The sequence below is a fragment of the Pelophylax lessonae genome (assembly GCF_965119305.1).
Source record: "Pelophylax lessonae genome assembly, chromosome: 1".
NCBI classification, from domain to species: Eukaryota; Metazoa; Chordata; class Amphibia; order Anura; family Ranidae; genus Pelophylax; species Pelophylax lessonae.
The window spans coordinates 255,249,744-255,274,096 of record NC_138768.1 but is presented as its reverse complement, the minus strand read 5'-3'; the positions used below and the strand labels follow the sequence as shown (position 1 = coordinate 255,274,096).

Genomic DNA, 24,353 nt, shown 5'->3' with positions numbered 1-24,353 from the left:
GGGCAAATAAGAAGCCGAGGATTTCAAGACAATTACTTACATTGCCAAAAAAATATGGAGGTACAGCGATACCAGATATTCAAAAATACTATTATGCCTCACATGTCAGGAGGCAAATAGACTGGTGCCGCCAGGGGGAATCAAAGCTATGGGTGAAAATAGAACAAACTAATACAAAGGTACCATTATCTAGGGCATTATGGTGTTATGAGAGTTTACCGACAGAATTAAAAGCACACCAATTAATTGGGACAACTTTAAGAATATGCTCTCAAATATGTTTTCAAAAGGACCTTACTTCACATGACTCTCCTCTATATCCTATAATAGGGAACCCGAGATTCACCATGGGAATGGAAGCACAGCCATTTAGGAATCTAGATAAAGCAGGATGCTTTCAGGCATCCCACTTTGTGAGAAATAATAAATGGCCGACAATGGAGATATTAATGGAGGAGGAAGGGGAATTTAGACTACCCTTTTGGAATGCACTCCAACTTTCTCACTTTTTGGGATCTATCCCCAATCCAAAGAAGTATAACCGTCAGCTTACAATGCTGGAAGAATATTGTAGTGAGTCAGAGAATATATCCCATATGTTAGCAAAAATATATTCCTTGATAAATACCCCTAAAGCAGGACACCATTTATCTTATATTGAGAGATGGGAAAGGGAATTATCTTGTACCTTCTCCACAGAGCAGAGACAACAGATGGTTGATCTTGCTTTTAAATCATCTATATGTACTAAATATCAGGAATTAAATTTCAAAATCTTGACAAGGTGGTACTATACACCATATAAACTACATAAAATAGCAATAAATAATTCGGACAGATGTTGGAGATGCTCGGTGGAAGAGGGTACATTAATACATATTTTTTGGTCATGCCCTAAACTATCAAATTATTGGGGGAAGGTCAGAGAGATAATGCAAAAGTTTTCAGAATTTGAGATCCCGGAAAACCCTGGGTTCTTTCTTTTACAACTTAGCGGGATACCAGGGAAGAAATACAGGAGATCGTTACTATGCCATATGGCAAACGCTGCCCGAGCCTGTATCCCCCTGGGGTGGAAAAAGCAGGAACCCCCAACAATTAATTGCTGGATAGGTAAAATAGAAGAAATAAATAGAATGGAGGATCTGGTTCTGACAGGTCAACATAAGAGGGAAAAATATTTAGAAACATGGGGAGTATGGAACAGGTTTTTAGTAATGAACCAGGGGATGGACAGACCGGATCAGGATATATTGGATGTCGGAGAGATTTAGTAAATAAAGAAACAATACGGAGATGGGGGAGGAGGAAACTTATGTGTTTTTGTTTTCCCATTTTTTTTTTTTTTTTGTCTTTTGTTTTTTCCCCCTTTTTTTTTTTTTTTTTTTTTTTTGTTTTGGGTGGGGTTGATTTGAGTTAGAAAAAAAGGGAAGGAGATGAATAGCTATTTAACACATAGGATAGCTGGGAGATATGGGAAGCAAGAATGTGAGGGGTGTATTGATCCTATGTCTTCTTGTTATGATGAATTTGTTATCCTACCCGAAAACTTCAATAAAAATTATATTTGAAAAAAAAAAACAATCATTGACAGCGGGAAGCTGTCATGTCTACATGCAGAAGTAATACTTCCATTACACATAACATTCGGCTGCCATTGTATAGGTAAATGTTCGGGCTCATCCCTACTCTGGACATTCTAACAAAAGGTGAGAACAAAGTAAGAGGATAGATGAGCCCATCAATTTGCTGCTTCTCCTTCATTGTTCAATCAGCAGAGTTCTGGTTTCCACAGTGGAAGCCAAAGATTTCTCAACACATACAATAGAATTTGTCAGCTAAAAAAACTTGACAGTACTGTCTGGCCAGGATATTTACATCGCAAGAGATGTTTTACAAAATAACACAACTTTTGGCAAGTAAAAGGGATCACATATATAGTATGTAATTCAACTATGTATTTAGCTGCCTGCTTTAAGTTCATCTCTAAACAGACAACTGTGCGGGAAGCCATATCACATGTATTATTGAGCCTCCAAAGTAAAGTGTAAAACTATCTTTATTCCTTCATAGATGTTAGTCAAATGCAGACCTGCAAAATGACAATTGCAAAATGGAAATTTGAATATTTACGTTTTTTATTTTAATGTCAAACTTAATTTCACTGCGGGCCATATCAGCCTGATGGTTACCCTCAATGGGCCTGTTGTATCTGTAAGACTATATAAATGCTTCCAGGGCTTTTTTTACAGAGAATATATGTCAGAACTCAACCATGACTCTCCCCCATGTTAAGCCGTATTGAATTGGTGTGGCCAAATTGCACAGTAACAGTGGAAAAATCTTAAATGGGCAATAAATTCCAGGAGTACATTATATGTGGAGTTCAGGAATGCATTATTTACAGAATGCAGAGTTCAGGGGTGTGTTTCGTACATAGTGCAGAGTTAAGGGGTGCGCTGTGTACAGAGGGAAGGGTTGAGGAGTGCGCTTCATACAGAGTGCAGAATTTAGGAGGGAAAGCACAGTGAAGCTTACCACATGATGCCCTATCCCACACTGTGCATGCATTTGCATCCCCCTTGCCCTTGCCATGAGTGCAGGGCAGGCAGGGATCTGTGAGAGAAAAAGAAGATGGGTAAGCAAGCGCTGTGGCAGGTCTGGTGTGACTAACGTACTGCGGTGGGGATAATGACAGTAGCAGAGGTAGGGTTTGTTTAAAGTACATAAAGTACAATCCGTTAATAGTAGTGGAGGTGAGTCTATTAGAGCAGCAGTAAGCTCATAAGAGTAGGAACGAGCTCTGTGTAAAAAGCAGATAGAGAAAAAAAAGCAGCGCCGATCTAAGTGTAGTTAGTAAGTAAAAACAGTACATTTAATAAAGGTTGCACCTACAAGACAGATGTAAGTAAACAGCATGTATAAAAGGGCATCCTTCAAGTCCGTAGGGAGCTGCATGGCGTCCTCCAGGAAACATGTTTCCGGCAGCGCCGGTGGCTTCCATTGCTTCGGGTCCGTGAGTGGAGAGAGGAGCCCGAATCTATGGAAGCCACCAGCGCTACCGGCAAATTGTTTCCTGGAGGACATCTGTCTTGTAAGGGCAAGCTTTATTAAACGTACTGTTTTTACTTACATACTACTCTTAGATCGGCACTGCTTTTTTCTCTATCACGGATCTGTGAGAGGAAGGCTTCTGTGTTTATATGTCACAATGGTGAGCGGGAAGTGGAGGAGGAAAGCTGGAGGTGGCGGAGCAGTGTTTCACAACATTCTAGCTGAAAAAGCCCTGGATGCGAGGGCCACATAAAATGGCCTGGCGAGCCGGATTCAGCCCACGGACCTTGTGTTTGACAGGTGATTTAAAGGGATTATTTTCTAGAGACAAATGGGGAGCTCAGTTTTGAAGAGAATTTTCCCTAAGCTTAGGAATGAGGTGAATCTCAGAAACAAAGCAAGTGCAAACAAAAACACAGTTTTTCTTTACTTTCCTTGAACCTGATTCTTCGCAAGGGGAATTTTCACAAAGCAAAGTGAACAACCTATTTGCCTTCAGTAAATCACCCTAAACTAATAAAACTGGACCTGTATGTTGAATTATGTTATATTTGCTGGAGATGTAGTCTAAATCCATATATTTTAGTGATGAAGTTCTAGTGACAGTATTTTGACCAATGGCTCATTCATTCCCAGTAAACTGATATGCTGACATTTTGTATTGCTTTCAAAAATTGTTGCCACCCTTTAATTTATGAGTAAACTCTATAGTGCACAGTAGGGATGATCGAACGGTTCCGGTCGACCATCGGTTCGACCTGAACATTGACTGTTCGAAATTCGGCCGAATTTCAAACTTTTTGCTGAAAAAGTTCAGAATTCGGCAACCAGAACCGACCAAAATGCAATGGGACAGGAACTGGGCTTTAAAAGCCCATGATTGGAACAGAACCATCAGTAAAAGCCAATTGAGGGGGCAGGAGGATGCTAGGAATGTGATTGGAGTGACTAGGGGGTCCAGAGGCCAATCAGTAGTGAATACACCCCCCAGTATATAAGATAGCCCCGCCAAATCTCTAGCACTTTAATACAGGGCTGTGGAAGAGAGTGGAAGCAGTTCTGTTACTCCTGCTTCAAAGTGTCATTTAGCAATTATTAGTGAGGAAAGGGATATCTAGTGTAGTTAGGGTACTATTTTCCACTATGTGTATGAAAAATCCGGTGCGCTAAATTGATATATGTCACAAATCAAAAGTGGAATTGACACAATATTGAGTGTCACTCACATTCCTGGGGTGTGTACCGTGTTTGTTATACAGTAAAAACTGTGTGAACACTGTGAGCAAATGTGCACAGGGGTGCAAGGGGTGTATGTGTTCCGTGGTGATGGACACTCAAAATGAATGTGTTAACATAATAAAAGGTGAAAATGCAGGTGATAAATATAAATATCCACAAATGAAAATACAAGTGATAGGTAAAATATCCACAAATGAACAGGAGAACATTTGTTCATTTGTGGATATTTGGTTCTAAGGTTGCAGCTTTATTTTGATCACAGATCCTGCGCACAATTTTTCCATACACTACTATTTTACACTATAGTTAGATTTAATAGTCTAGTTTCTGTAGGGAAAGTGTTAAGTGTCTGGGGACCGTAGTGTAGTGTAGGGTTAACTGACTCTGACTGCTATGGCAGGTTGACCAAACCCTTCCATGTCAGGGTGACCGCCATAGAAAAAAGATTTCTATTAGAATTGCAGTAGAGCAGGATAGTGGCTTCGCTACTTTCACACCTTGCCATTTTTGTTGCAGGCGTTTATTGGGCTTTTTTGTGGACGTGAGGCAGGCATGACATCTGAACTTCTGTGTAAAGGTATATATACACACACACATGTATGTATATATACACATACACACATATAGGTGTGAAAGTAGCAGAACCCTATGCCAGCGCTAATGAAATTATTAGCAGGCATAGGGCTTCGCTCCTATCACACCTATATATGTATGTGTATAAATACATATAAGTGTGTGTGTATATATACCCCTATACAGAAGTTCAGATGTTATGCCTGCCTCCAAAGACGCCCAAAAAATGCCCAAAAAAAACTCCTGCAACAACACACCTGGGTGTTTTTGTTGCAGGCTTTTTTTTGGGCCTTTTTTGGGCGTCTTTGGAGGCAGGCATGACATCTGAACTTCTGTGTAGGGGTATATATACACACACACATGTATGTATATATACACATACACATATATAGGTGTGAAAGTAGCAGAACCCTATGCCTGCGCTAATGAAATAATTTGCAGGCATAGGGCTACGCTCCTATCACACCTATATGTGTGTATGTGTATAAATACATATAAGTGTGTGTATATATACCCCTATACAGAAGTTCAGATGTTATGCCTGCCTCCAAAGACGCCCAAAAAATGCCCAAAAAAATGTTAACAAAAACACCCAGGTGTGTTGTTGCAGGCATTTTTTTGGCATTTTTTGGGCGCCTTTGGAGGCAGGCATAACATCTGAACTTCTGTATAGGGGTATATATACACACACACTTATATGTATTTATACACATACACACATATAGGTGTGATAGGAGCATAGCCCTATGCCTGCGAATTATTTAATTAGCGCAGGCATAGGGTTCTGCTACTTTTACACCTATATATGTGTATGTGTATATATACATACATGTGTGTGTGTGTGTGTGTGTGTATATATATACCCCTACACAGAAGTTCAGATGTCATGCCTGCCTCCAAACATGTCCACAAAAAAGCCCTATAAACGCCTGCAACAAAAAACCGGGTGTGAAAATAGCGGAGCCACTATCCTGCTCTACTGCAATTCTAATACAAACAAACTTCTGGTTCTGGACATGCTACAGAGCTGAAACTTCACAGGTACACTTTTTAGACCCATCAGACACTAAATCCAAAGAAATCTCTTTTTTTTTTTCAATAATTTTTTCAATAATTGGCTCTCTATCAAAAATTACAATTTTTAAGAACTTTTTTTGTGTGATTAATAGTCCCTGGGTCATGACCCAGAACCCTAGGTACTTTTTAGGGGCATTTATTGGGTTTTAGGGCTTCAAAATGGTGTTTTTTTGATTACCGAAGTTCGGGTCCCATTGTTTTCAATGGGGTTCTGAAATCCGGGCCGAACTTTCGGGAAGTTTGGGTGTTCTGGTCAAACCGAACTTTTCAAAAGTTTGATCATCCCTAGTGCACAGCTGGGCAACTCAAGTTTTCCTGTAACAAACTACCTACAGTTTCTAATCCATCCATTCCCCTGTTCTGATACAAGATGGCTATGCCTCCACTAGTTCAAAACTATCTTTTGAAAATTATGGTGGCACAGAGATTCATTTCATAGTGGGTCTGACCTGCCGTAGTTTAACAGATCTGTTAAAATTCTAAATCGCTGTTTTCTATTTAGGGCCGAGCCTGTCATTACAAGGATCAAAGAAGATCGAAGTAAAATAATTTTGCCAGCAATTGACAACATCAAGTACAACACCTTTGAGGTACAACAGTATGCCAATGCAGCTCATGGATATAATTGGGGCCTCTGGTGCATGTACATCACTCCTCCTCAGGACTGGCTGGAGAAAGGAGATGAGTCTGCTCCAATAAGGTGAGCCAATATTGTTTTCTTCTGAACAGTGATCCTTTGATATATCAAATATATTTAATATAATTATCAAAAGCAGCTTCCCACAAAAGTGATATCTATTACCCGTGGATTTGCATACTAATTTTCCTGAATAATAATGATCACTATAAGCACCAAAAGTAAACATTAGCAAGTGTAGCACTGCCCCCTTGAGGACTGCCAAATTTCACACTTACGGGTCCCCCTGAGTTATCATTAGCAACCTTGACATGCGCAGTCTCTCACTTTTCCTCTTTGGCTCGTCCAATATTCAGTCCAGGGGTATGTAGTTGTTTTTGGATTTTATTATAAATTAGGATTGGGATAATACTCCGAATTAACTATTCACAATACTGGAGGACTTCTATCTCTTTGCACAGCCAGGCTGTTAATCCACCTTGCCACTGAGGTGAATTTAGATTTAAGTCTCTTTCCTAAGACGACTTGATGAACTAAGGGTATCTTCAGGACACTCTCCTCAGTATCCTCTTTCTTGACTGCCAACACATGTCCACTGACTATCCTACTCTTGGGGTGCCCCCCCCCCCCTCAGTTTAGGCCCCTCAACAGGAGCCCCTGTAATCACCATACTGTTTTTCTAGGGTCCCCAGTGTCTCCCCCTCAGTCAGCTCTATTGGATCTCTGGGTTCAGCTCTGTGCCTCTGGCCCTCAGGAAGACCCACCTGAGGCTACGTGCCACTGCTACAGAGGAGGAGGCAGCCGCCACTCTCCCTCCGGGACTCTGCTCTCCAGCCAAAGACCTCACAGCACATGTGTTCCTGGCTTTTATACAGTATCCCAGAATGCACCGAGGCGACCTGCCCCTGCCAATCACCAGGACTGTACCAAAGCCTATGTATCCAGTTGTCAGGTTTCCTCCCACTGTCTAACATGCCTCCCTTTTGGACCAGTGTGAAACACTCCTCTAGACATAATGAATTGCATACTGAGCACAATGAGCAGACCTCACTAACAGATCCTGCTCTCCAATAAGCAGAGAGCAATATAGATTTGCCTGCTGCTCCTCTGATAGGCATACAGAGCCAAAAACTATACTCTCTCATTAGCACCTACCTAAGAGGGTGCTACACAAGTAAGATATGATTGTTGTTTCTAAGTTTATAGACATGAATATGCTATTAAACGCCTGTGCTGTGCCTGTGCTGAGTCCTCTGATTTGGAAATGTAGCAGACAGATGTGAATGGAATACAACCTGGTATACACATGAGCAAACATTCTATGAAGACTCAAATTTGCTGTTGTGGCGTTGCATTCCACCTACAGTATGTGCTCAATAAAATTGTATTTGCATAGCCCTCTGGCTTTCTTTTCTAGAGCAATGTCTTTACCTCTCTTTCCATAAGGTAATAAAAGATAAATATATGTAAATTTAGGTTTATTTCAGAAAATGTAAAGATGTTTGCAAAAGAGAGAAAATTAAAGATATGGAAACAAATAAAATTTTTTGACTTATACTCTGGACTTTTTTTTTAGGGGGACTGTAGTTTCAGCACTTAATGTATGTAATGACATGAGGTACTGGGGTGTGCTGGGGGATCTATTAATGCTTGCTGCTGTGGGATTGATTGTCACTTGGGGATTTATTGTTGCGGGGGATATATTGTTGTTAGGAGCGACCTACTGTTGAGGGAGGGGTCTATTGTTTTTTTTCTGACTTCTGGGAGATCTATTATTGCTAGTGGGGGATATATTTTTGTTGAAGTAGATCTGTTGTTGCTGGAGATCTATAATTATGGGGGGAGGGTCTACTGTTGTTTGGGTGATCTATTGTTGCTGGGGGGCCTTTATCGCTGGCTGCAAGGGATATATTTTATTGCTTTTCTTGATATAAATAACACATTCCATATAAACTACGTGACACCATAAAATGACAATAGGTTCTGTATTCTCTAAAAGGGGCAGTACTGGGAGATGCATAGGGGGTGAAACCAAGAGATGGTGTGCAGAGGTCAGTAGGGAGTGAAGAGAAGGGGAGGCTCTTAGAAAATACTAGAAATCTTTGCTACTTTATTTATTTGGCATTAAACTAAAAATGTTATGTGCATGTCGGTCTGTTTCTGTGTATATTTTTATTTTTATATTTTTGGGTTTTAAATATTATTTAATTATATTTTATATATATATATATATATATATATATATATATACAGTATCTCACAAAAGTGAGTACACCCCTCACATTTTTCTAAATATTTTATTATATCTTTTCATGTGAAAACACTGAAGAAATTACACTTTGCTACAATGGAAAGTAGTGAGTGTACAGCTTGTATAACAGTGTAAATTTGCTGTCCCCTCAAAATAATTCAACACACAACCATTAACCTCCCTGGCGGTCTGATTATGTCAGAATTTTTGTGCTAAAAGTGGTACATTGTTTTGCATGGAAATATGTTGTTTTATCTTTTAGGCCTGTAAGTCTTAGGAATAACCCACTTAAATCTGTCCAAACAAGAGTCTAGTAGACATCCCGGGTATGATAAAGTTTGAAACACGAAATCATAAATTATAATGATCTCCCTAGCAGTATTCCCGAGTGTGGCTCGGGCTTAATATACAGTAAAAAAAGCGGAAAGCCAGAGCCACACTCAGGATTACCCCACAACAAAACTCACCTTCCCCTGCAAACCCCCTCTGTCCTCCCCGCCATCCTCCAGCCATCCTCCCACTGTCCTCCAGCTGTGTGCTCGGCCGATGCCGGCACCTGTCTTCCGGTTTCCTTCCCTGAGAGCGTTGAGAGGGGGGTGGAACCGGCCGCAAATTCAAAAATGTAAATACACCAAATGACAGGATACAAAGTTGTGATCCTAACGGATTACACTGTATCATGCCATTTCAACACAGAATTTCACCTGGTGGCTTTTCCAGTGCCCTGCCTATGCTTTTCCAGTTCTATGTGCCTGGAAAATTGAGAACGACCATGGCATCCAAAAAGCATTCTTTTTGCGCAAAATCGCTTTTAGACGAACTGGAAAACAGCGATAGCGAAACAGAGTTACTTGAAGAACTGAGCGATAGCGATTCGTGGGAAAATTTGTCATCAGGTACGGAAAGTGACGACAGCGACGATTCTGATGTCTCTTTCTGGTACATAGCTCCGTTGGAAATTCTGAAGAATCATTTGATATACTTCCCAATTTTTTTTTAGTTTTGTTGTAGAATGAGTAGTTTCATCAAATTCTTTATTATTTTCAAATTACTCATTCTGCACCAAAACTAAAAAAAAATTGGGAAGTATATCAAAGGATTCTTCAGAATTTCTAGCGGAGCTATGTGGCAGAAAGAGACATCAGAATCGCCGCTTTCCGTACCTGATAATACATTTTCCCACAAATCGCTATTCTCAGTTCTTCAAGTAACTCTGTTTCGCTGTCGTTGTTTTCCAGTTCGTTTAAAAGCACTTTTGCGAAAAAAGAACGCTTTTTGGATGCCATGGTCGTTCTCAACTTTCCAGGCACAAAGAACTAGAAAAGCACAGCAGGGCAGAGCAGGGCACTGGAAAAGTCACCTGGTGAAATCCTGTGGTGAAACGGCATGATACAGTGTAATCCATTAGGATCACAGCTTTATATCATGTCATTTGGTGTATTTACATTTTTGAATTTGCCGCCGGTTCCTCCCCCCTGCGTCGCAATGCTAGAAGGGAAGAGAACCGGAAGACAGGTGCCGGCATCGGCTGAGCACACAGCGGGAGGACAGCGGGAGGATGGCTGGAGGACAGCGGGGAGGATGGCGGGGGATCGCAGGGGGAAGGTAAGTTTTATTGTGGGGTAATCCCGAGTGTGGCTCGGGGTTACCGATTTTGGTACTCTATATTAACCCTGAGCCACACTCGGGAATACCGCTAGGGAGGTTAGAGTCTAAACTGCTTGCAACAAAAGTGAATACACCCCTAAGTAAAAATGTCTGAATTGGACCCAAAGTGTCAATATTTTGTGTGGCCACCATTATTTTCTAGCACTGCCTTAACCCTCTTGGGCATGGAGTTCACCAGAGCTTCACAGGTTGGCACCTGGAGTCCTCTTTCACTTTCACTCTACCTTCCATTTGAGGATGCCCCACAGATGCTCAATAGAGTTTAGATCCAGGGACATGCTTGGCCAGTCCATCACCTTTACCCTCAGCTTCTTTAGCAAGGCAGTGGTCATCTTGGAGTAGTGTTTGGGGTCGTTATCATGTTGGAATACCCAGTCTCTGAAGGGAGGGGATCATGCTCTGCTTCAGTATGTCAAAGTACATGTTGGCATTCATGGTTCCCTCAATAAACTGTAGCTCCCCAGTGCCGGCAGCACTCATGCAGCCCCAGACCATGACACTCCCACCACCATTCTTCACTGTAGATAAGACATACTTGTCTTTGTACTCCTCACTTGGTTGCCACCACACACGCTTGACACCATCTGAACCAAATACATTTATCCTGGTCTCATCAGACCACAGGACATGTTTCCAGTAATCCATGTCCTTAGTCTGCTTGTCTTCAGCAAACTTCGGGCTTTCTTGTGCATCATCTTTAGAAGAGACTTCCTTCTGGGGCAACAGCCATACATACCAATTTGATGCAATGTGCAGCGTATGGTCTGAGCACTGACAGGCTGACCCCCCATGCCTTCAACCTCTGCAGCAATGCTGACAGCACTCATACGTCTATTTCCGAAAGACAACCTCTGGATATGACGCTGAGCATGTGCACTCAACTTCTTTGGTCGACCATGGCGAGGCCTGTTCTGAGTGGGACCTGTCCTGTTAAACTGCTGTATGGTCTTGGCCACCATGCTGCAGCTCAGTTTCAGGGTCTTGCCAATTTTTTTATAGCCTAGGCCAGGGATTTTCAAACTATGGCCCTCCAGTTGTTTGGGAACTACAATTCCCATCATGCCTAGTCATGTCTGCGAATGTCAGAGTTTTACAATGCCTCATGGGATGTGTACTTCCACAACAGCTGGAGGGCCATAGTTTGAATATCCCTGGCCTAGGCCATCTTTAGGTAGAGCAACAGTTCTTTTTTTCAAATCCTCAGAGAGTTCTTTGACATGAGGTGCCATGTTAAACTTTCAGTGACCAGTATGAGAGCGTGAGAGCAATAACACCTAATTTAACACACCTGCTCCCCATTCACACCTGAGACTTTGAAACACTAACGAGGCACATGGCATTGGGGAGGGAAAATGGCTAATTTGGCCCAATTTGGACATTTCCACTTAGGGGTGAACTCACTTTTGTTGCCAGCGGTTTAGACAATAATGGCTGTGTGATGAGTTATTTTGAGGGGACAGCAAATTTACAGCTATACAAGCTGTACACTCACTACTTTACATTGTAGCAAAGTGTAATTTCTTCAGTGTTGTCACATGGAAAGGTATAATAAAATATTTACAAAAATGTGAGGAGTGTACTCACTTCTGTGAGATACTGTATATGTATATAATTGTTTATTATCATTTTTTTTATGTAATATAAGCAAACTGACAACAATAGACCTGTGTACATCAGATGGAGTTTGGGGGCATAGAACCTTTGATCTTTTGACTGTGGTACTGCCCATGAAGTCAGTTCTGGGTTCATTCACAGCCACCGGGCTATCTGTGAACAAGATGTTTCTGCCCACTGTTATCATGAATTGCTATTTTAGGCTAAAAAATAAAACAGATAGAGAACCAGAGCACATGCCATGACTGCGGAGAATGCCTGTACTTAGATTCTGTACAATTGATTGGGGTGATTTTGTAACCATACAGATTAATTTTACGGGCAGTGGACATGCCACACAAAAATTGAAGCAAGCTTAAGCTGCTATTACATCCTCTACATTTTTTTAACTTTTTGATTGCTGTGAAGTTTTATGTACATTACCGACTTTGTAATATGTAATATATATGATGCTCTTGGCATTGAAAGGCAAAAACGAACACTATTGTTGCAATGTCCAAGTTAACTAGTTTTGTACCAAATCTGAAAACTAAGGCTGGATCCAGTGCATTAACATAAGCACTATTTTTTTGTAACACAGCTCAACAAATTGCATAGTAAAATGTGGCTCACTGCAATGCATTGGTATGGTACCACAGTGCTCCAATGCATATCATGTGAATTGCCCTTATCTTACCACAGCACATGTTAATGCAATTTTAAATATTTTTTTTTTTAATACTTTTAAATCCGCAGCTTTTGTTAAATAACTGTTATGAAGTTTATTGTTTGAGTACTTCCTGCTATAGGGTGACAAAGTGTTGCCCCTGTGTCCTAATCACCAGCATCATCGCCCAACCACACAGGCCTCCAATGTAGAACACAAGTGGTTCTTTCAGCACACATATTACATCTTACCACTATCAGGAAACCTGCACTGAGGAATACAAGAACAGGCAGAGAAAGGACAACAGTAAATCAGCAGTGCTACATCCAACAAAGGATGAAACAAAGACAAAGAGAAGTATTTTATTTATTTTTTTAAAAAAGGGCCAACTTTGTATGATACACAGTGCTTTAGCAAACTAAATATTATTTAGTTAGAGGTGACATCTACTTTAAATGTGAATATGTTTCTCTGCGGTTCACATCCATGCACATATACTGTACATCATTTTCTGTAGAATTAAACATGGTCATAAAAAAATACAAAGTGGTGCTTTATGCCATAATGTACTAAAATGTGCCACATATTAGCACATTATGGCACACTTACCTACCAAGTGATCCCCTCAAATACTTTGGTGTCTGAGCTGAGCACACTCAAAAAAATGATATGTTGGATTTAATTAACTTTTTTTATGTCAACAAGTTGCACATAACTGGGTTACGTTGAATTTAACCTCCCTGGCGATATTCCCGAGTGTGGCTCGGGGTTAACTTTCAGTACCAAAAGCGGTACCCCAAGCCACACTTGGGATTACCCCACAATGTTACTCACGTTCCCTGTGATACCCCGCCATCCTCACACTCTCTCCCCGCTCTGTGCATGGCCGATTGCCGGCACTTGCCTTCCGGTTCCCTTCCCTGAGAGCGTTGAGATGCAGGGGGTGGAACCGGCGGCAAATTCAAAAGTGTAAATACACAAATGACATGATACAAAGCTGTGATCCTGATGGATTACACTGTATCATGCCATTTCAGCAAAGGATTGCAGCTGGTGACTTTTCCAGTGCCCTGCCTGTGCTTTTCCAGTGCTTTGTGCCTGGAAAATATTGAAGGACCATGGCGTTCAAAAAAGTTTTTTTTTTGCGCAAAAGCGCTTTTAGATGAACTGGAAAACAGCGAAACGGAGTTACTTGAAGAACTGAGCGATAGTGATTCGTGAGAAAATTCGTCATCAGGTGCGAAAAGTGACAACAGCGACGATTCTGATGTCTCTGTCTGGCACATAGCTTGTGGAATTTGGGAAGTATATGAAATGATTCTTCAGAATTTCCAACAGAGCTATGTGCCAGAAAGACATCAGAATCGTCGCTGGCCTCACTTTCCGTACCTGATGACGAATTTTCCCAGGAATCGCTATAACTCAGTTCTTCGAGTAACTCAGTTTCGCTGTCGCTGTTTTCCAGTTCGTCTAAAAGCGCTTTTGCGGAAAAAGAAAGCTTTTTGGATGCCATGGTCGTTCTCTATTTTTCAGGCACAAAGAAATGGAAAAGCACAGGCAGGTGCAATGCTGTGGTGAAATGGCATTATACAGTGTGATCCATTAGGATCACAACTTTGTAATATGTCATTTAGAGTATTTACAATTTTTAAATTGCCACCGATTCCCCCCCCCCCCCCCGTGCAGCAGCGCTCGCAGGGAAGGGAACCGGAAGACAGGTGCCGGCATCGGCCGAGCACACAGCGGGAGGACGGCGGGGGATCGCAGGGGAGGTTAAGTAACAGTAATAGACCATGTTACTTAAATTCAACGTATACCAGCTATGTTCAACTTGTTGACATAAAAAAGTTAATCAAATCCAACATATCATTTTTTTGAGTGCATACGTGGCTCAGTGTGCAGTAACGCTAACACGCAGGGAGAAAACAGTTGTAACAAAAGGGTCTCTGCTGTGAAAAAAATACACCTGTGATGTTTGGTTTTTTTTTTAGTTTAAATCCACTTTAAAGTAATGCCCCATACACACGTGCAGATTATCTGCAGACTTTTGTCTGCAGACTTACCAAAACCATATAATATGAGGTCAAACCTAAACACTTTCAATTTGTATGCAATCCGGCAGGCCCTTGCACTACATAGAAAAGGTAAGTCTGCAGACAAAAGTCTGCAGATAATCTGCACGTGTGCATGGGGCATAACAGGACACTCTCCCAACGGTACCAGCCAGTAGTTAGAATTGACATGCCAGAATTGTAATTTACATATGCATGTTTTAAAGGTTGCCAAACAGTGAATATCATTGACAGTGGAAGCACTTTCACAAATTCACTGTGTTTTCTCGGAGAGGAAATATTGTACTGTCCCTTAATATGTACACAAACATAAATGTCACAACGATTGTCTGTATTTTCTCTCAAAGGAAGTGTTAAATTGATTCACTATACAGCTAATATCAAACTCTGCACATTACATTGATTCACTTCTAAAGAACCAGACATTCTTTTCTCATTCACTGCACATAACCAAAGGACAAATGTTGCAATGGGACATCACTGGCTTGCACAGCATGCTTGGAAATGTTACTGAGCATCGGCTGGAGAGTCAAAGATAACCTGTAACACACAGAGATCAAAATGTAAATGCACCTATAAAATAGAACAGTAGGAAGGAATAAGAGAGACTAAATAAACAGCTTTGTAGTTAGTAAAACCTTATTTAACCATTTTTCTAGTAGCTCTGGACAATTGTCTAGCTCCAGGAGGCTGAGATACATTTTCAATGTAAACTAAAAGAGCAAAAATGGGTAAAAAAAAAACATCTCTAACAATATGATATATACAGGTGCATCTCAACAAAATTGAATATCATCAAAAAGTTAATTTATTTCAGTAATTCCATTCAAAAAGTGAAACTCATATACAGTATTTTAAATAGATGTGTTACACACAGAGGGATATATTTCCAGCATTTCTTTCTTTTAAGCACTTGCCGACCGCTCACATGGAGAGTACTGCGGCAAAGTGGCTCGCTATCGTCCAGCGATGTAGACCTACGTCGCTGGACTCCTCCCCTTCTCGGTGGCGCTCGCGCGCCGCCGGAGTCTCGCTCCCGCTGTATTCAGACACAGCGGGAGTCGGGCCAGGGGAGGAGAGGCGGTGATCACCGCCACTCTTCCCGATCGTCGGGGATCGAGTGAGGAAATCCGCCCGCTTGTGTAAACAAAGCGGGCGGATCTCCTATGTGACAGGCAGGGACAGATTACAGGATTCCTCATAGCTGAACCTGCGATCTGTGCCTGTGTCACACAATCCCCTCCCCCCACACACGTCAGTAAGCACCAGGCATACATTTAACCCCTTGATCACCAATAAAGTTAACCCCTTCCCTGCCAGTGTCATTATTACAGTAACAGTGCATATTTATAGCACTGATTGCTGTAGTAATGTCACTGGTACCCCGAAAGTGTTTTTTTTTTTTGCGGGACTGCGACCATGCGGCGGACAGATCGGACCCTTGACTGACATTTTTGACACTTTTGGGGGTACCAGTGACATTACTACAGTAATCAGTGCTATACATATGCACTGTTACTGTAAAAATGACACTGGCAGGGAAGGGGTTAACTTTATTGGAGATGCAGGGGTTAAATGTGTCCTTACGGGTGTGCTTCTAACTTTAAAGGGGTGTGGCTTTTCATGTAACCATAGAGACATAGGATCCTGCATAGCAGGATCGTACAGTCTCTGCAGTTACACCAGGGAGAATGACAGGCGGCTTTGTTTACATCAGCCGCCTGCCTTTCTCTCTCTGCAGTGGACGATCGCGAGTGACCGGCGGACATCGGCGCGCGCTTGCCCCCTATTGGCTCCCGGGCGAGTGACGTATATATACGTCACTTTGCCCAGGAGAGGCTGACCGCCACAGTAAATGTACTTGCGAAGGTCGGCAAGTGGTTAAACTAGGTTTTTGTTGCATACATATACACATACATTGCCACTTCAAGACATCACTGAACAGTAAAATCCCAAACGAAAAACTAAAAAATCCCAGCTTTGGATATACTGTATATATGAATACATTGAGAGCAAGCCTTCTGGAAAATGGTGCAGGCTTATACTGGGGGCTCTTCAGCTGTCTTGAGGGAGCTAGCATTCTGGTTGCTGTTGCACCTTTAAAAAAGAAGGGGTTATCTCCATGTAAGCATGGTCTTATTTTATGCAATAATATAAATATGTTCCAAGTTGGGGACTAAGATAGTTTATAGTTAGGGACCACACTTTGCAGAGGTGCCTTATCACAGCAAGTGCATTTAATGGAAACAGCCTAATTCAATTCTTGTTCTGGCTAGCTGCAGAGTCTTCTTATTGTACAGTATCTCACAAAAGTGAGTATACCCCTCACATTTTTGTAAATATTTTTTTATATCTTTTCATGTGACAAAACTGAAGAAATTATACTTTGCTACAATGTAAAGTAGTGAGTGTACAGCTTGTATAACAGTGTAAATTTGCTGTCCCCCTCAAAATAACTCAACACACTGCCATTCATGTCTAAACCGCTGACAACAAAAGTGAGTACACCCCTAGGTGAAAATGTCCAAATTGGGCCCAATTAGCCATTTTCCCTCCCCGGTGCCATGTAACTTGTTAGTGTTACAAGGTCTCAGGTGTGAATGGGGAGCAGGTGTGTTAAATTTGGTGTTATCGCTCTCACTCTCTCATACTGGTCACTGGAAGTTCAACATGGCACCTCATGGCAAAGAACTCTCTGAGAATCTGAAACGAAGAATTGTCGCTCTACATAAAGATGGCCTAGGCTATAAGAAGATTGCCAAGACCCTAAACTGAGCTGCAGCATGGTGGCCAAGACAATACAGCAGTTTAACAGGACAGGTTGCACTCAGAACAGGCCTCACCATGGGGTCGACCAAAGAAGTTGAGTGCACGTGCTTAGCGTCATATCCAAAGGTTGTCTTTGGGAAATAGACATATACTGTAAGTGCTGCCAGCATTGCTGCGGAGGTTGAAGGAGTGGGGGGGGGGGGGCAGGTCAACCTGTCAGTGCTCAGACCATACACCGCACACTGCATCAAATTGGTCAGCATGGCTGTCATCCCAGAAGAAAGCCTCTTCTAAAGATTATGCACAAGAAGGCCCGCAAACAGTTTGCTGATTATTGGAACCATGTCCTGTGGTCTGATGAGACCAAGATACGTAAACTTATTTGGTTCAGATGGTGTCAAACGTGTGTGGTGGCAATCAGGTGAGGAGTACAAAGACAAGTATGTCATATCTACAGTCAGGCATGGTGGTGGGAGTGTCATGGCCTGGGGCTGCATGAGTGCTGCTGGCATTGGGGAGCTACAGTTAATTGAGGGAACCATGAATGCCAAGATGTACTGTGACATACTGTAGCAGAGCATGATCCCCACCCTTTGGAGACTGGACCGCAGGGCAGTATTCCAACATGATTACAACCCCAAGCACACCTCCTAGACGACCACTACCTTCCTAAAAAAGCTGAGGGTGAAGGTGATGAACCGGCCAAGCATGTCTCCAGACCTAAACCCTATTGAGCATCTGTGGGGCATCCTCAAATAGAAGGTGGAAGAGCGCAAGGTCTCTAACATCCACCAGCTCTGTGATGTCGTCATGGAGGAGTGGAAGAGGACTCCAGTGGCAACCTGTGAAGATCTGGTGAACTCCATGCCCAAGAGGGTTAAGGCAGTGCTGTAAAATAATGGTGACCACACAAAATATTGACACTATGGGTCCAATTTTGAAATTTTTACTTAGGGGTTTACTCACTTTTGTTGCCAGCGGTTTAGACATTAATGGCTGTGTGTTGAGTTATTTTGAGGGGACAGCAAATTTACACTGTCATACAAGCTGTACACTCACGACTTTACATTGTAGCAAAGTGTAATTTCTTCAGTGTTGTCACATGAAATGATATAATGAAATATTTCCAAAAATATGAGGGGTGTACTCACTTTTGTGAGATACTGTATATGCTCAAAATTGTTTATGATACATATTTTGTGTGAATGGTTATCATTACAATCCATTTATATTACATCGAGCCAGACAGACCCTCAAACTACACAGTTGTCAGTAAATGTTGTTGATCTGACAAGTCAAATCTGAAAGTGTGTGGATAACCTAATTCACCAAGCGAGAAGGAAAAAAAAGCGGAGAGTGGTTTAAAAAATCTCAAAATTTTTACAATGGTAGTTTTCTGTTAATGGCTTATATATTACTAACTTTTACTGACTGAAAATAATTAAGATGAAGGTTGGAACAAGGGGATATAGTGCCCTTCTTCCATTATATTACATAGTAAAAAAAAAAAAATAACAAATACAATGCAAAAATGTCACGGGTTCAGTGGCAGCACATATATCACATATGACACAAACATATTGATTCTTGCCTCTAGCACTACCCTGCTTATTATTATCTATATGAGGCTGCAGACCAAACTGATGTGAACTAGCTGAATAATATTGAGGAAGTATCTGTAATACAATCTAAAGGTCTTCTCAGAAGCATATATATAACATATTATCCTCAGTTTTATATGAAATGTTGTGACTGAGATAAATGAAACTCCAACACTTCACCATCCAAGACAAGTTTGTCTAATGTCATTTATCAGTCCTTGAATTCAGTGTATGCATTGGCCTGTGCTTGTCTCTTACCTACCGCTATTTCCATAAATAGTCAATAAACAAGCATCTCCTTTCATAAACAATACTGAGCAGCATGACAAAATCGTAATTTTCTTTAGATGAATCCTGGATGCTGATTTGCTTGGAAAGATCTAATGCTCTTTAAGAGCTTGTACTACATCAACATTTCTTTGTAGACAAAAGACGTACATCCAACTTGTTTAATGATTTTACTAAGTGGCTTTACACTGTATTCAGGAAAATATCCAGATATCACAAACAATTCCCAGCTTGGGATATACTGTATATATGAATACATTAAAAGCAGGCGTTTATAAACGATTCTGTGCAACTAGGAGTTAAAGAGGTTGTAAACTCTAAAAAACCCCATAAGACAAAGGCATAATGAGCTTGTATGCATCGCATACCAGCTTATTATGTAATACTTAGAGTACCTTAGAACGAAGCCCCCACAGCGGGGCCCGCACATCGGTGTCACCACTGACATTTTCCCCGGAGTTACTTCTGGGTTCGCAGGCTCTGACGCTGTGATTGGCCAGAGCCACGATGATGTCACTCATGCCGCGGTTCACTGCAGTAATACAAAGCCTGCTCGGATTGGCGGATTCAGAGAGATGGGCTGATGTTACTCTCTCTGACTCCGACAAACTGAACAGGCTTTGTATTCAATAATAGAATACATTACTCACTGTGATTGGTTCAGCGCGGTATACTGTATGTAGTCGAAGCTACGGTACATACAGTATACCGATACAGGATTCCCACACACACAGCCAGCACCTTGAGAGATTACATCTAATACTTACTTACGATACCTTGGAGATGTTGGAGAGATTACATTTACGGTACTTACCTTGGATATTATTAGGGCACATCCAGCCAGCGCTTTGAGAGATTACACCTACTTACTTATCTTGGAGATTTTTATACTCCGCGTATAAGACGACCCCCCCCCCCCCCCCCATTTTTGGGGGATGTTTTTGAGGTTTTGAGTCGTCTTATACGGCGGAAAATACGGTACATGGAATATTCAGCTCTCTTGATGCCTTCACTGGAAATAAATTATCAGTTAAAGAAACTGCAGAATCTGACACTTCCTGGTGTGTCAGATTCCTGGTACACTTTTGGGCTCTGTAGATCCTCTAGCACCTAGGTCATTAATGTGTTCGGTAATAACATTGAGGCTGGCAGAAGGAACGAAAATGCACAGAGGGGGACCAGGAAATTGACACTCCCGGCAGTGTACAGTTCTGAAGTTTTGCAATGAGTGATTGGTCTTCATTTTAGTGGAGATTAGGAGAGGTGACCACCCCCCCCCCCCTTTTAAATAGGTTATGTTATTTGAATACTTGGCATTCTGGAAGTTAATAGGATATTTATGGTCATATACGTGCATGCATGCATGCAAACCCTATACTCACCATACTCATGTTTTTGTGCAGTAGCTTTTTGCCAGAAGACCCAGCATTCCTACAAAAGTATTTTGTGCAAGAACCCATAAATGGTAAATATATGATATGTTCCATTTACAATCCAAATATTTTTGTGTTAAATGCAATGGTAATCTTACATCTCAGTAATGCTAACATAAGCAGATATTAGGCAGGTTCTTTGCTATTGGAAGTTCTGGCACTAATGAGCAGTCACAGAACGTCGGTTATGCTTGCTGAATGTCTACATTTGGGGTCCATATATAGAAGCTCCTAATTACTGTGCATAGATACTGTGAAACCAGTACAGAACAGACAATTAATAGATTTTTTTTTTCCATTACATTGCATTAGTTTTCCTATTTGAAGCCATCGTTTTAAATAGTTACATTTTGACCTTGATTATAACCCAAATACCACCAAGTTGCTGGGTGGAATAACATGATTTATTACTAAACTAACAGAAAACTAGAATGAATTAGTCTTGAATTGACAAGGGACCACAAGGAGTCCAGACGCATACTACATCAGTGGCCTTTTCTCATCAGAAATTCGCAGCCCATGCTGAAAATGTGTTAGAAAAGAAATGCTTACAGGAAGTCAGATATCAAACACATCTGCCTCCTCTGGGCCTGTAATGCAGTGCAGAATCCTGCAAATGACAGCATGACTTAGTAAGCAGCCGGCTGTGACCTTGAAAAGGGTCAGGGGTTCATATTCTGCAGTTCTTGTCTGCATAATGGTAAATTACTGCCAGTATTTATTTGAATAATCAGATTTCTTCTCTTGACCAGAAGAAGAGGCAATACGAGAATCAAAAAAAAGGCAGTAAAAGAAGAAAGCCCGTATGCACTAATAGAAAACTGCTAAATCTATTTTATCTGTGCTACATCTATTTTTAAATTATTCCTTATTTAAAATATTAATTTAATTCCCTTTACTTTTGCATGCTAGATAAAGTTTCAAATCAAACTTACATTGACAATTTTGGTGACTGCTAAAATGACAGAAAAAGAGCAGATAGATAAAGCAATACTTCTTTCAGGCTTTGCATACCTGAGGTTAAAGAGGAAGTAAACCCTCCTCTGTAACTTTTACCTATAGGTAAGCCTATATTAAGGCTTACCTATAGGTACTGTAAATATCTCCTAAACATGTACCGTTTAGGAGATATTTACCTTACATGCAGCCAGTGACGTCACTGGCGCATGCGCTCTGAAGGAACGGCCGCTGGTGCCGTTCCTTCAGAGTCCCGTGCCGTGACCGTTGGCTCCCGCGCGTGTGCACGGGAGTGACGTCACCGCGGCTCCGGCCAATCAGATGGCTGGATGCCGCGATCCCGGAAGACGAGCGACTGAACATGTCGCCCGTCATACAGGTGAGTGAGCGACACGGCGGGGGCTCGTTCTAAGGTAAGTATCTCATAATGAGCTAGTATGCGATGCATACTAGCTCATTATGTGTTTGTCTTTCAGGTTGTAAAAAAAAAAGTTAAACGAGTTTACAACCTCTTTAAAGAACATATAAAGCATATCTGTTTTGTGAAAGCACTGTGTATTAAAAGAAATTAGGAAAGACAGGTGTTTACATGGAACTACTGTTGTATGTGTGGACTTTATGGGCACATCATGAGACATACATTCACTATATATTCTTTGCATGAAAGTCAATTTATTAAAAATCTCAATAAAACACAGAGACTGGCCCCGGTTTGAGCTCAGCTCATACATAGGAGATAAACGTCTCCAAACAATCGCTGTTATGTATATCAAACATATAAAGGATATATGAATATATGATATACATGACAGTAATTGTTTGGAGACATGTATTTCCTATGAATGAGCTGAGCTCAAACTGGGGCCAGTCTCTGTGTTTTATTGAGATTTTTAAGGAATATTTAATAAATTGACTTTTATGCTAAGAATATATAGTGTATGTTTGTCTCACGATGTGCCCATAAAGTCCACACATACGACAGTAGTTCCATGTGAACACCTGTCTTTCCTAATTTTTCTAATTAGATAGGATGTTGGCATGCTCAAGAAAGCTCCCCCTTTTCTCCGACTTTGTATTAAAATTTGGTTTTAATATACAATTATGTATTATATTTTCAAAACTATTTTTTACATGCACTGCTGATCATCTGTAGCATCTTCTTCTTGCCTACATGTGCTGCATATCATTCTTCTGGTGGGGTTTCCTGATGGTGACAACAATGGATCATGCCTGTGCAATCTGTGTTATTATGATCGTTTGTAGACTTTACTTTACTTTAAAGATTGACAGGGTGACAAAGCAGAAGAACCATTGGAAGGCTAGGTTAGTTTAATGTCACCCTATAACAGGATGTGCCTGCAAGGGGTCCTTTGTGGTAGGATCATTATCTTAAAGAAAGCTGCAGAACCAGCAATATTCTTTCATTTTATACCAGGAGGTTCAGGCAGAACCAAGTGTTAAAAGCATATGAAATAGCCATGGTGTCAAAACCAGAAAGGACACAGAAGAAAGGGCTGACTGCACAGAAAGAAAAAAGATTTTTTACAGGCATGCAGTGACCATTTGAACTGCTTCAAAAGACCTTCATTCTTTATCTCTACAGTTGAGTCTGCTTTGTCTTACACTACTAAACCTTTTACACTCTAATAAATATGCACACATCTAGGTTCAGAGCCAAAATAACACTTCAGAAGTGAGGCTTGATCTTTTTTGATTTCTTTGTTATGACCTAATTACATTTTTAGCATGTAACGATAAGAACACTTAGCTGCCAGCAAGAAGAAGACCCTGTTTTTCAGAGACGGTGCTCATTTTATGTTTTTGTATTAGGACTCCAGCGATGATTGGCTGCTCCTTTGTGGTGGACAGAGCTTACTTTGGAGAAATTGGGCTGTTGGATCCTGGCATGGAGGTGTACGGAGGAGAAAATATTGAGCTTGGCATGAGAGTAAGTGTTCAGACTCGCCCGGCATTAATGCTGTGTAATTTGTGAGATCACATCTATTAAATGCATGCATTGTTCTCAGTAATATATGGGCAGAATGACTGAACACAATGGAAGAACTCCAACTGAGATATATAACTCACTAGCGGCAGTTTGACACGGCATACAATTTATAGCAGTGTAAAGTCTGTCGATTTACTAAATGGTAGATTGGTCTGCTGTGTAGGCTTATATACTGATGAACTGTGTGCCCCTTAATTATGCAAGGTATGGGATATGCATACTTAGTGTGCCACTTAAATATTGCCACTTATGCACACGGCAGTAGCTCCCCTGCTAATGGATGCTGTATCTGAATGGAGGTGAGATGAAAAGACATTTGATAGCTAAAGAGATTCAAATATCACACTGTTTATATACATTAATATCAATTTTATTGCAATTGTTCTGCCAGTGGTAATAAGGAGAAGATTTAAAACATCAGATGATGTTTTAAATATCTTTAAAAAAAGGCCTGAATTATTTCCTA

The 24,353-nt window shown here is 41.1% G+C and overlaps 1 protein-coding gene across 1 annotated transcript in view; it reads left to right on the top strand.

Annotated features, from left to right (window-relative positions):
- GALNT9 (polypeptide N-acetylgalactosaminyltransferase 9) overlaps positions 1-24,353 on the top strand; it is a 450,947-nt gene that overhangs the window by 232,247 nt on the left and 194,347 nt on the right. The window contains exons 5-6 of the mRNA XM_082253021.1: positions 6,446-6,643; positions 23,710-23,827. Coding sequence (XP_082109147.1) covers positions 6,446-6,643; positions 23,710-23,827 — 316 coding nt within the window. The remainder of the gene's footprint in view (positions 1-6,445; positions 6,644-23,709; positions 23,828-24,353) is intronic.